This window comes from Typopeltis vanoorti, chromosome 18 (genome assembly GCF_054136105.1).
Source record: "Typopeltis vanoorti isolate ZY-2024b chromosome 18, IOZ_Tvanoo_1.0, whole genome shotgun sequence".
In the NCBI taxonomy this organism is placed as follows: Eukaryota; Metazoa; Arthropoda; class Arachnida; order Uropygi; family Thelyphonidae; genus Typopeltis; species Typopeltis vanoorti.
The window spans coordinates 56392192-56407325 of NC_143566.1; the positions used below are offsets into that span (position 1 = coordinate 56392192).

Below are 15134 nucleotides of genomic sequence, written 5' to 3' on the forward strand. Positions count from 1 at the left end.
TCACAGGCCGTCTTTTGGACTTTACTCCTGAATAAACCACTCTTTGATATCTCTCCATCAACCACCAACCTATCTATCTCACCAACCCTATATCAATTCCCATATGTCGTAGTTTACGGATTAGAATTCCATGTGGTATCCTGTCAAACGCCTTTGCCAGGTCCAGCAGTATCACTGTAAACCCATTTCCCTTATCCAGTTCAGCCGTCACCTTGTTATAAAACTTGAGCAAGTTACTCAGGCATGATCTACCCTTTACAAAGCCATGCTGTCCCCTCCCTGTACAGTATCTCATTTTCATCAATCCATTCCTGTATTTTTCTATTGACTACTTTCTCCAAGACCTTGACAACGACTCCTGATATGCTGATCGGTCGGTAATTTGCAACCATAGTCTAGGATCCTCCTTTATGCAGTGAAACTATTTTCCCCTCTTTCCACGCCTTCGGGACTAAACCAGACCCGAGACTCAGATTAAACAACATAGTCAAGGGCACTGATAATTCCTTAGCCGCTTCACGCAAGACCCGTGCCGGTATACCATCCAATCCCACACATGTATTCACATTAAGGTTCTGTAATAGACTATTCCTTCCACTTCATTCATCACAATTCCCATATAAACTAATGGCTCCTTCATTTTTTCAATGTCACCACCTGGATGATATACCTTTGCAAAGTGCACGCTCAGTAACTCCACTATATCGTTCAGTGACCTCCTTACCATCGTCATTCCTTAAAATCATTTTGCCATGTACAGTTTTTTCTTGCTTGCAGCATATTGAAAGAACTGTTTGGGATTCTCTTTTGCTTGCATAGCTAGTTTCCTTTCATAATCGGCTTTTGCTGTTTTTACCAAACTCGTTACCCTTCTGGCCTGCACTTTATACCGTTCGTGTGCCTGCAAGTCACCTCTTTCTTTAAATTCCCTCCACCGTTGTTTCTTTTTTTGCAGCTCAAGCTTAATGGTGTTATTCATCCATTTAACCCCTACTTGATTTACTATTCGGACCCTAGGTATACAATCAGTCATAACCTCCTGTAAATGCTCCTTGACCACTTCCCATGCTCTATCGACGTCCAGCCCTTGCAGTTGTACATGCCATGGCACTGATCCAAGCAATCTCCTAAGCTTGTCATACTTGCCAGCATGGTAATTTCACATATACCCTGTCTTAATTAAAAATTCCACACCTTTAGCGACCTCCCAGGTCAAGACCTTATGATCACTCTCACCAATAGGTGGCAACATGGTCATATTCATTACAGTCAAATTGTGAGATGCTATTACCAGGTCAAGCACTCTCACACCCCTAGTATTTTCAATTACATGCTGTCTCAGATAGTTATCCCTTAATAATTGAATAAAATCCATTTCCATCCTCACATGTGTCTTCTCCTCCTTCCAATCAATGTTACTATAGTTAAAATCCCCCATAATAATTACCCTCCTTCCACTCATTTCCTTTCCTTGCATAATCGCATCATGTGTGTGTGTGAGAGACACATCCTCAACATCCTTTTCACTCAAGATGTTACTTTTCATCTGCCCAGTTATTTAGTCTGTACAAATCCACCCAAATTTTGGAATGCTGCTCTCACAATTGTGATGGTGAACCTAAAATCACACACTCTTTCTTCTGCCATTATCTCACAGATGGTCATCTTTTGCAGTGTATCTCTTCTATGGATATTTTCATGAGCACTGTTCAGTAGAACTAGCATCCATTATGCACTACTGTATAATGTATGCATCCATTATTGCCATTTAATCTACAGCAAAACAAGCTATGGCTGCTCAACACCTTTTACACTTTTGCTGACTACCAAACCTGCTACTCCCAAGTCATCTTTTATTCCACCTACCTATGCTTTGAAAGAGTCATTGTAATGAAGTATCTCTCAAGGACTACAACTTTCAGCTTTTCAAAATAAATAAGAACATATTACTTTGCTTATAATCTCGATAACCTTGATACAGACCTTGCAGCCTCTCGTGTGGAAGTAATACAAAAAAAATTCTCATATCCCTAATTTCCTCCACCTCAAAATTTCCTTCCCAACTACTGCATCCCATTCACCAACTTCACAATGAAATGGAACTCCACTTGCACATTCTAATCAGATCCTGCAAGGTCACATATGCTCCACTAGCTCTCTCTAATTTTGAATCATCTGCCAACAACTACATATCTTCATTTAAATTGCTTTCAATATCAAATAATATACAAGTTAAACAGTAATGGCTTCAAGTAATATATTAAGTTTACTTAATTCCTCATATACCTCCTGTTTCACATGCCAACCAGAATACCAGATAACCCTAACTACTTCACAAACACCCTAGATCTCTTCCTCACCAATGATCCTTCCAAATACACAGTGAATGTAGTGGGCCCCTAGGTAATTCTGACCACAATTTAGTTCTTGTCTCCACCTCATGCACCTCACTCCCACACAAGAGTAGCTTGGCATTATAACAGTGCAAAGTGGAACAGTCTCAGTGACTTCTATGCCTCAATAGTCCAATAATAGCTGGAAACAACAGTCCAACCATCCCCATGGTTGGACTATTGTTTTTAGCCTTCTAAGCCAAGCATATGCACTGAACACATTAATGAAGTTATCTTTACTGGCATGGAAACATACATTCCCCACACTACTCTCCTTTGACACATCTTTTGGAGAACCCTGGTTCTCCAAAAGATGTGTCAAAGCTGTACAAATAAAAAATCAAGCATACCACAACTGGCTTACATCAAGTACTCCATCCTCATTTAGTGCTTATACTCAAGCCTGAAAGAAAACTATCAATGCTTCTGAAACATAGTTTGAAAGAGCAAAAAGCAGGAAACTTGCAGCCTGTCCAAACGGAAGTCAAGCCTTTTGGTCTCTTACAAAGCAATTGGTCATAACTTTTTCCTAACATTATTCTCACCCTATCATACCCAGATGGCTCTATTGCAACATCAACCACAGAAAAAGTCAATCTTCTGGCTTCACACTTTGCTTCCATGCATGTATAACTGACTGCGGTAAACACCCCCCCCTCCAACCATTCCAGATGCCCAACATGCAATACCCTATATCCTTTTGCCAGAAAGCGATCACAAAAATATTGTTCAAATTACACTCAAAAAAGTCTTCTAGCCATAATGGCATTCCTCCAATTGTCATGAAGGTTTATGCACTAGAACTAACTCCTATCCTATGTCACCTGTTTATATTCTCTTAAACCACTAGTATCTATCCCACAGCCTGGAAACTGGCCAATGTTCAACCCATTCCCAAGAAGGATGACAAATCACTGTCATCAAACTACTGCTCTCTATCTCACTCACCTCAGTCCTGTCTAAAGTAATGGAGAGAACCATCAATTCCCAACCCTTAAACTACCTTGAAGGCATAAGGGTTCCTTATGCTTTCACCATTCAACTGACTCTACTACACAAATCACCTCACAACCTATGGAACATCAACCACCACCACCACCCTCACTCCAAGCCCTCCAATGGAATTCAGATAACCTGCCAATTTCAATCTCGGCTCTGCCTTATTTCTCAGAAAAAAGAACGATTTTCTCCCAGCATTACCTTTGACAACACTCAAATTTCCAAATGAAATTTGATGAGATTCAAGATCAGATGAGATTCAAGATGAAATTTCTCTTCTTGGAATCACCCTGACATCAAGCCTCTCCTGATATAAACACATCACAACCATTGTCTCCTCACTTCTAAAAATAGCAGGATTTCTCTTTCACTCAAAATGTTACTTCACCTCTGAACAGCTGTTAATCTTATACAAATTCTCCCAGCTAATGAATACTGTTCTCACATTTGGAGTGGAGGCACCTCCCTCCGTTCCCTCGAAATGCTCGACTCAATACAGAGGATGGCAATTAGATTGATTAATAACTCATCTCTTACCAACTCACTTCTCTTACTTTCAACACAGGTGTTTAAAGGTTTCTGCAATATGTGTATTCTATAAATATTTCCATGACAAGTGTCACATGACATAGCATCAATAATTTCCCAACTCAGTACTAAGTTTGCTGGAACATGTGCAGCTGCCACTCAAATCCCCTCACAGAACAAGTTCCTTTACCTCCTCCACAATCTCTGCTACTGCTGTCAGGGCTGTGCTTACACTTTTCTCGAGGTGGGAAAGGGTCCAAGGCACTAGAGTGCTTTCGGGCCCTTAAATTGTCCCTAAATTTTCAGGGCCCCCCAGCTAAACCCTCATGCACCTATGCATAAGTACGACCCTGACTGCTGTATTGTGGAACAGTCTTCTCCCTTATGTGTTTCCCAATGAATACAATATATATATATAGGCTTTTAAATCAAATGTAAATAAGTTTCTCCTTTCCCTACCCATGTATGGGCTCAACATAAAAGCTCCACTGAAAACCATACTCCTCTCAAAAATACTGCCACTATATCCTCCTTTAATCTCTACTTTGTGCAAGCATAATTCATCCTGTTATCATCCTGCAAGTTGAATTCCCAATGATTGGAATAGAGCTCTCATAATTCCTATTTACAAAAAAGGGAATAAAACTGAATGTGAGAATTACAGAGGAATTTCTCAACTAAGTGTCCAGGTAACATTTATGCAAGCATACTTGAAAAGAGGTTGAGAAAGATTGTGGAAGAGAAACTTAGAGAAGAACAAGCTGGGTTCAGGCCAAATAAAGGTTGTCAAGATCAGATTTTCACATGAAGACAAATAAATAGCTGAAAAATCGTGGGAATATGATCTGTACTTAAGTTTTGTAGATCCGGAAAAGGCATATGACAAGTAGCTCAGAAAAAAGCTTTTCAAAACACTTTTTCAAAACACAATTATATGGGGTAAATGGAACATTACAAAGAGCAATATATAGTCTATATTTAAGTTGTAAGTCAGCAGTTAGAAATGAAGGAAATACAGGAAGATAATTTCATGCAAAATCAGAGGTAAGACAAGAATGCATATTATCTCCACTCCTATTCATCACCTATATGGATCACATTATAAAGGAAAGTGTTATTCAACCTGATATCAAAACTGGAGATGTCTAACAAACTATCTGCTTTATGCAGACGATGTACTCCTAAGCAAATCTAGTGCAAGTCTCCAAGATTCTATAACTAAATTGAATAACAGCCATAGCAAATCTGGCATGAAAATCAGCAATAAAAAGACCAAAACTATGAAAATAAGCAGAACTACATTCTGAATGGAGAGCCTACAGAACAAGTAAAATCCTTCAGCTATTTAGGCACAGTTTTTAGTGAAGATGGTAGGTTAAATCTGGAAATAGACAACAGAATAAGCAAAGTTGGCATGGTGGGTAGCCAGCTGAATAAATTTCTATGGAATAAGAGAGAAATTAGCCAAAACACAAAACTAGCAGTATACAAAACAGTGTTCAAACCGGTTTTAAGTTATGGATCTGCAGTTGGATTAGAAATAAAGCACTTGATCAAAGACCAGGGACCAGAGATATGGGGCTTCTCAGAAAAATTAGTGAACCGATGGCATCAATGGCAGAATCATATTAAAAATTAAGAGATTAAAAAGGAACTTGACATTATTAGCATCAAGAATGTGTCAGCAGAGCTAATCTAAGGTGGTATGGTCACTTAAATAGAATGGTATTTGATGTCAAGATGGCAGGAAAGAGACCAAGAGGAAGACCAAGGTCTAGGCAGATTGATTCAGTCAGAAGTAATAATCACCACTGAGGAACTGAGGTAGAACCATGTAACTTACACATTATTCTACATATTCTTCATGAAGTGTTATATACTTGTTACAATGCTGCTGCTGCATCATTTGGAATCCTCTGAGAAAAAAGTCTTTCCCTTGTTCAGTCCTCAGTTGCAGATATTACTTTATCTGTGGTAAATTTTGTTCCTTTCTAGTGTTCTTTTAAATTTGGGAACAGGAAATAGTCAGATGGGGCGAGATCTGGCAAATAGCGTGGGAGGCAGACACTGAAAGCCCAAGTTGTGTATTGTCTTTTGGGTTTCATAAGCAGTGTGAGGAGGTGCGTTATCCTGCGAAAGCAACACACCTCTGCTCAGTTTCCAGCAGCATTTTTCCTTCGGTAGTACCTCCTTCAATTCCTTGAATAAACTGTTGCTGTAACAGTTTCACATTTTTTTAAGGTATTTGGGATTACACTATCCATACCCAAAAGACAATGGCTGGATTTGAATTCAGAACTTCTTTGAATGTGGAGAACCTTTGTGTCTCCACTCCACTGACTGTTGTCTGGTCTGAGTAATAATGATGAAGCCATGTTTCATCAATAGTCACAATATGAGTACAAAAATTTGCACCTGATGTCTCAAAATGAACCAAAATCCTTTGAGATGACAGCACACATTCTCTCTTTGGTTGGCATTCAAACATTTGGGGAACCACTTTGTTGAGAGCATCTGCACATTCAGATGTTGGTGGATAAAGACTCCAACTCATTCCCTGGATATCTCCAGAGTCTTTGCAATGTTTTTGGCTGGTATTCATCTATCATCAAGGATCATGGCATGCACTATATCAATGTTTTCAGGTGTGATTGCAGTGGAAGATCTTCCTGACCTGGGGGCATCTATTGTCTGAGGATGCCCAGTTTTAAACGACCACCCATCTGGCAACTATTGGATGTGCTGAGGCAGTCACCTAAAGTCTCACACAAAATTCGGTAAATTTCAGCACATAAACCTTGATGACAGCCTGCACCTCTGTATCTTCAAATTTCCTCAAAATCTCTGACATGTCTTCTTATGTATCCTAAAAGAAAAAAAAAACAAATTATTAAAATTTGATGAAGCATGAGAGGTTAAAAGATTTTAAAATATATGTTCTTTCTTGTGGTTATATCAGTTGCTTTAATATCATTTTTGTTCTAGATTTTTATCAGAACTTTTCACCACCTCACTCTCACATGATAATATTGGAGGTGCTCACAAGTAATAGATTGATTTGGAGAAAAATTGTTGATAGGAGATTAATAATAATGTAAACTTAATTGTAGTACTGTCATTGTAACCTGAACACCCCTTGAGGGTACATATCAGTAAATTCATGATGATAATCATCCTGCAAGCCATCTCCCTGTCTTTCCAATCCTCATGAAAAATATCATATCCGTTCATTTATATTCCCATCAAGTACAGTGGTATCTCGCTAATCCGAACCCTCCAGTAATCGGAATTGCGGTTTGAAAGAAAAAAGTTTTATTTATTACGTGTTATTATTTTGTGTACTATTATTTTTATTTAATAATTATTATTTTAACTATTATTATTTATTTTATTATTATTACAGTACAGTATTTTTTCATACTGTCAATTGTACGGCTATAATGGAAGCCTATTTTGATTTATGTGTGTTCACGTATGCTTTTTTATACCGTACAGCACGTAACTGTATTGTCGGCATGAATCACAAATATATACAAAAAGAGGAAATTCAAAACGTGCATAATTAAAAATATAAATACAGATGTTACGGAATGGATTACAGGTAGAACCAAAAGTGAATTTGAAATCAAATCAGATGCTAAAATTATACACATGACACTACAGAATGAATTAGAAGACGATGAAGAACTCGAAGAAAAAAAAGTAAAACATGAAGAGGAACCTGACAGTTTTAATAAGTGTATAGAATGTGCTTAGCAGACTGATATGCCATTTCCCACAATTTTATTGCTAATGCAGCTCCGAGAAGAAGCACTCGAAAAACGTTTAGCTTCCAAGAAGCAAAAGAAAATCGGTAACTTTTTACAAAGAAATAAAAAACTTTTTTGTTAATTTGTGAAACTTTTTTTTGTGTTGTGCACAAGAAAGTGATATTTTTTATGCAAATTAAGTTATGTACTGAATTATGCAATTTTATTAAATCAGAATCCTCAACAATACACATATATACAAATTAAATTTTTTACTAAACTAAACTTCTGTACTGTATTATTTTTTTTTGTTTAACATTACAGTACAGTAGCTTTTTTCTATCAGTTAATTTATTTACAGAATTAAATTGATGTACCATTAGAATCTGATTATTTTTGTCTTAAACGCTAGTTATTGTCATCTCTTGGAGGAAAATTCACTAATCCGAACTTTTCCCTAATCCGAACCAGCACGGTGTTTATTAGTTCGGATTAGCGAGATACCACTGTATATACAATTCTCATCCAACCATGTTTCACGTATTTCTAATTATTCCAACAACAGTCAATCCATGCAACATCACCTTGTTCATTTCATACTTCTGACATTCATAAAAAAACACAGCAATTCACTTTGGTGTATTTATGTCACTTTTCGGTTGCAACTTCTTCGCACCTACCCATGGACACTTGTCTTTGTTGCCACCAACCCATAATTTTACCTAAATTCTATTTCTCTGATTGCAACTCAGGCCATCCCACTCCTATGCTGACCAGTTTCATAAATACATTTATTAGTCCTTCCAGAATACACTCTTCTTACAATGCCACCCTCTAGACTTCACTCCTGCTGTGTTCCTATCAATCTTGTACTCCTGTTCTCTCATTCTCATGCCACACTATGCTCCTCTAAATTCATAAACACTGCAATTTTACTTGTCCTACTCTCCTGCTCTTTCACATCACTTATTGCTTCTTATGATCTCCTGTTCACATCACTCAATACTCTACACTGCAACAACAGCTTCTTCAGCTGACTCACACCAAATTCATTAAACTGTAATCCTACACTTTACACAATTCTATTCATTCTGTGCCTTAGTTACTCTCTGGACTTGCACCGCAAATTTCAAAATATTGAACTTATTAAGACTATAATAACAACTAAGCCACCTGGTTGGCTGAGTGGTTAGTGTATCCATTCTCCAGTCAAGAGGCTGCAGATTCGAATCCCACCAAAGTCATGGATGTTTGTGATTGTCCTACTAACCAATTACCATATGTGCTGCTGTGTCCTGGCTCAGTATGGCCTTCAATGTCTTTCCAATATGTGCTGCTGTGTCCTGGCTTAGTATGGCCTTCAATATCTTTCCCCGTAAAAATCAAATAAAATAAATAAATAACAACCAAACTCATCTCTCCAAAAGAAAAATAAATTTAAATCTTCCTAAATAAACCTGATATTAGTACCATTCCTTATAATGCTCTCCAACTTTGCATATTCAACAACTAAATAATTCCCCTCAGTCCATGTGAAATATCCTCAAGAAATAAAACTAACAATAATGGTTTTACTTTCATGTTTTTTGGGAATATTTTTCCCCATAACACATAACTTACTGATATATTTCATGTAACCAATCTCTTGTCTATTTCACTAATCCATTAGATATCTCCATCTCCCTCAACTTATATGCCAACTTATTCTGCAGTAATCTGACAAATGCTGTCAGGAAAACTAAGAATATCACTGTATGCATCTCACTTATCTAGCCATGTGTTTTTACAAAATGCAACTCTGCACTAATTGCAGCAGACTGCTAAAGTAAGAACCATTATAAATCAATGATGATGATCAGGAGAAAACATGCCTATTAACTCAATCCTATATTCCAGAGACTTAATATCTCCAATACACTAATTATAACTGAGATATTCACAAATTGGGCTATAACAGGAAAGTCCTGTTTTGTCACCACTCATGTGCAGTGATTCTATTGTGCTTCTCTTCCACTCTTTCAGGGGTGGGTCACAAAAAGAGTAGAAAGAAAGCACAATATTGAATTATTCTCATCAAACAACAGCTCAAGAGCACTCTTTTGCACATTCCACAAAAATATGCAGTGATCCCAACCTCACAGTCTTATTAATATCAAGGCTATTAAACACCATAATACACCATTCTCTCTCTCTCTCTCTCTGTAGCATTCAAGGATTTGCTGGGCAAAGCCCAGCATCCTTTCTGGGCTTTGCACAATATTCTCAGCATGAAATTATGCACAGCAGCTACTATGCTATATGTAAAGTATATTTTCCAACTGAAATAAATTTTATACAGGAATGAATGTCTTTTTCCCCCACCTCCTCAAAAGACCTTGATTTTACTTTATATTTTATTGAGATAGATATCCTTACTGCATAATGTATCAGTGTGTGAACAATACTGTTACACTTTTTTTTTTTTTTTGTTTACTTTAACTTTTTCCTCACTTTTTAGTGAGTAAAAGTTTTTTTATTATTTTGACAACAAATGAATATCTAAAGAGCTAGTGAATTAAAGAAATCATAAGAAACTCTTGACAATTAAATTTTTTATTTACGCATACACACAGAGCAGATGCTAGCTATAATGAACCCATAGAGACCAGAGAAATAGTATGTTACAGTGAAAGGTCTGCTATAGCGAATTTAAGGGGAAAATACTGATGTCCCCTCCCCCCTACTTCATTTCAATCACACAAAAGAAATAGCAGGAAACAGAAGATATGGCAGAAACAAGGAAATTGTAGTCTGACAACAAAATACAACCTTACATTTCTCTCTCTTGCAAAAAAAAAATCTAAAGAAAAAAATTCCAGCTCTCTGTACAACAAGAAGTCAAAAGAGGAAATTTCCATAGCCAAAAGATAGTCATCATTAATCATCAGTCAACATTAAAGTACAAGCATATTAATTTACACCAAATTATTGCATGTGGCTTAAAGAAACCTTTGTCAGATTCATAGAGGAAAAAACACCTTCCTATGTTTCCTACAGCAAATTTCTGCGTAGGTGGTAGTAAGGAAAACTTAAAGAGAGAGAGAGAGGAAAACTTAAAAGCATTACATTCAAATTGATTTTCCATGCAAACACAGCAAATAAGTGGCACAATTCACTCCATCTGTTTAAGGCTCCCTGAATTACATGGATGTTTGTGATTTCTGTGGAAATACTAGTGGTGGTGGGTGGTAGATGGCATTGGTGTGCTTGTGGTTGTTGATGGATTTGAGCAGTGGAGAAAGAGAGCTGTAGAGCAGGTGCCCTCCCTCGATGAGTTCTTGGACTCCTTGGACCCCTCCAAGGAGTCCAAGGAAAAAACTTGTAACTACTGATTTGAAAATATGCAGAGTATACTCTTTAGGAAATACATAAGAAAGCTTGCTCTGATGAATATGGAGTTAAATGGTGAAGAGGTAGGCAATAGCCACTTCTTGTTTTAATAAATTCAGAACAGAGAGAGAGAGAGACGGAGCATCATCGAATGCTCTGTAGTCAACTGCTCATTCTGATGAGCAGTGACTACACAAGCAGCCAAAACTAAGTATTTGTTTGAAATAAAGAAGAACAAACTAATGTGTGGATTTCTTCTATGAATTACTGTTTCAATGATTTGTGGTTTTTCATGGAACTGTGATTAAATATATTCAAACTGCTTTTTCTTTTCCTTTTTTTTGATAAATTTTCTGCACACCTATAATAAATAAGCAGTTAGTATTGGTATTCACATCACTTTATGCTTACTGATTTCTACAATGTAGTTAGTGCTATATTCATAGTACCAACCGTGTTTTAGAACCATATACTGCACAAATTATCAAATCTAAAAAAACAAGATAACAAAAAAAGTAAATAAAATTATTTACCCCCCCCCCCCTTTTGCTTGCCATAATAATAAGATGTGAATTTATCATATCAGAGGCAAACAAAATTTTCCTGGTGATTATTACAACTAATAAAAATCAATATTTACCTCAGGATACTTCTCTAACATTTCAATCAGAATTCTTTCAGAACACTCGATATCACCATCACCACTTCCTACAACAAGAAAATTAAGGAAAAATTGTAGATTTTTTTTGCTGTTGTTAAATAAAGGACTAAAATAAATCTAATGGTCAATCATACCTATTAAATTAACTCATTTTCTTATGAAAACTTAAATTGTTGAAACAATAGTTGTACTCGAGAACAACGTTGTGGCTCTTTTTCTTCCCCCATTCCTTCCATGTAATGGAAGAAATGGGAATGTACCAGAAAGAGCTTTAGGTAAGAAATCTCCAAGATTAGTAATATCCCTGCCAAAATCTCTACTGTGAATTGCTAATTTCTTCTGGAGAAGCAATTGCTGAGCCAAATCCGTTAAAAGTGTTTTATGTACATTTTCATATTTTCTATTGTTTGTTCAGCATATTTTCAATTTTTTACATTTTCCAATTTTACCACAAACAATGCTAAAAAGAAGTAAAATTCAAAAGGCTTCATGTCTGGCAAAAAATAATGGTCAAAATAGTATAAATGAGAAAACTGGAGTTGGAAAGCAAAAAAAAAAGTGTACATTTTATATGTCTCAAATCTTGGACATTATCATATCATTTGTTACTGCAAACAAATATTTAGTGAAAGAACTATAAATTCACATGTATGCCACAGTAATTAATTTTTTAATAATATGTAAATATTTCATCTTAAGTATCATAAAACATCATCAGTAGTACAGTTATTAAACAACAATAGGAATTATTCAAAAAAAAAAAAAAAAAAAAAAAAAAACGGTGCATATGCTTACATTGGAATCCCTCTATGTATACAGTAGTGTATTTAAGGATTAAATACTATTGAACTGTAATTAAATTAAAATATGACTGATACATTTATTTTATACAGCTGAGGATAACAACTTCCCAGACTTTTGGGAAAGTGAGACAATTGTTACAGTTAAGATGATGCCTTATGATACTTAAGACAAAATATTTACACACTATTAAAAAGTTAATTACTGTGGCATACATGTGAATTTATAGTTATGAATACTCCACAGGTTTCTCTATATAAGAAAATTTAAGTGAAAGAAAATGAAAGAATTTCTGCCTTTGCATACTTGTTTGCATTCCACTACTCTCTCTCTCCGATGACACCTTTATCCATAAGAAAATAAAAACATGTATTCCTAATTTCTTTTCCCCTTCCTATAGAACTAATATGAAAGTTATGTTGATAAACCCCAAAGCTTTTTGGCACATATAGCACCCTAACACACATTACATCATATTTTAAATTCATTTTATTGCAAGTTTCTTTAGAGCTTCAGCATGTGTAAAATGGAAATAATACTGAATGAAGGTGTTTCAAGAAATAAACACTACATCATACATAAAAATATGTACTTTTTGTGCATATATGGGGGGGGTTGAATATGAAAAGAGCATATCATTTGAATTCTCACATGGTCACAAGATATTACATAAATGTCAAATCATGTGAATTACTGTACTGGTATTAATTCACCACATGGCAGAAGCAACTCAAGGCATTATTAACTCCAAAGGTGGTGCAAAAAGCCATCATATGTTATGACAATAATGATAATAATACATGGTTACTACACTAATTCTTATGAGTAACAAAAGATAACTGATACTGGATTTAACAGGTCATGAAAATATAAATGGTTAAACCAACTAGTCATTGGCACATATGCTAGTGACTTCTGGGTTAGGAAGAACAAAAAAAAATGCAGTAAGGGGTGAACATGAACCATTACATAATTAAAATTGAATTAAAATTAAAACAAAAGGAAAAAAGTCTAAAAGAAATAGTCTAATTTCCAAACTTCTAGATGTCTGCCCTATGTAAGCAACACTCCAAGAACATGGAATATTGTAACTCCAGGATGTTTGCTGAAAAGGTTGTGGTCTTTAGGTGAATGTACAATAATAGAGCTAGTATAGTCACAATGGGCTTGAAAGCCACTCTTATGTCATGAGATTTCAGGAAACTGGTGATTTTGAGAGAGTCTACCAATATAAGGGGTGGAAACTGAGGCTCTGTAGCAAATATCAGGAATTTGTTGTGGAGCAAGAGTAAAGAATAGTATTCTTTATACCATTTTCCTAGAATATCCATTGCTCACCAGTAATAGAAAAGAATGTAATTCTTTTTTTAGTATTTCTTCATCTCCTATAATAGAGATCACTTTTTTTCAGTGTATGTATAATATCTAATTTTTGCAATATATAGTGTGATATATATAGAAGTTAAAGAGGATATTAGGTCTGAGGAAGATGGTTCATTTGAGGCTGTCTGGTGTGGGATAAGACAAATAGGACAAAATACATTGCTGGGTGCTGCTATAGACCAGGAGGTCCACAGGAAGATATAGATGCCATGTAATGGCAAATCAGAACAATGAGTGTAGGTCAAGCAATTATTATGGGAGACTAACTATAGAAACATCAATTGGATGGAGGAGAAGAGGTATAGCAAGATAGATGTGAGATTAATACAATTGCTAAGGGATAATTACATGAAACAACATGTTATAGAAGGTACAAGGGATTTGAGGTTCTAGGATCTGATAACAATATCAGATGTATCCATAACCAAGGTAGACCCTCTGCCTCCAACTGGGAAGAGTGACCATGTTGTCTTGTTCTGGGAAGTTGCTAAACACATGGAGTTCTCTGTCAAGAAGGGGTTTATGTTCAACTATAAGGCTGCTGATTATGAGAGACTCGGGAGTCATCTTGGAACAGTGTCATGGCTTGAGAAGCTACAAGGAAGAATGTCAGTAGTGCACAGCAAGTGAAAAGAGATTGCTTGAGGATAGCAGTATCAGACTGCATACCAAAGGTCAGGAGGATATAACAAGCTGGAATTAAGTGGATGAGTAGGGCTATAAAGCAAGAGCTGCAAAAAAAGAAAACACTGTGAAGGTAATATAAAGAAAACAGTTATCAGCATACTCAAGAGTAGTAGAGAGCGCAAGCAAGAAGGGTGCCAATATGGTAAGGAAGGCCAAATCAGACTATGAGAGAGAATTAGCCAAACAGGTCAAAGTAAACTCCCAAGAGTTTTTTGTTACGTAGCAAGTAAGAGGAAAAATGACTATGGCAGAATGACTTTAAACAAATGCTTGAGGTGACTAAGCCAAAAGAAATAGTTTAGTTGCTGAGTGATCATTTTGCAAAAGGTATATCATCCAGATTTTACAGACACAAATCAAAATTGAGGTAGATGAACATGAAATGTGCAGCATATTAAAAATTTGAATGTGAACACATCAGTGGGACTGGATGGAATATCAGCCCATCTACTATGTGAATGAGCAAGAGAATTGGCATTCCCTCTGACAAAGTTGTTTAATCTAAGTCTCATCTCTGGCAGTGTTCCAAGTAAGGGGAAAGAGAGTAAGATAGTACCATTGTAT

At 36.1% G+C, this 15134-nt stretch overlaps 1 protein-coding gene across 1 annotated transcript in view; it reads right to left on the bottom strand.

Moving 5' to 3' along the window:
* LOC150096684 (tetratricopeptide repeat protein 39B-like) overlaps nt 1-15134 on the bottom strand; it is a 300955-nt gene that overhangs the window by 140257 nt on the left and 145564 nt on the right. Inside the window, exon 9 of the mRNA XM_090408472.1 lies at nt 11679-11746. Coding sequence (XP_090264598.1) covers nt 11679-11746 — 68 coding nt within the window. The remainder of the gene's footprint in view (nt 1-11678; nt 11747-15134) is intronic.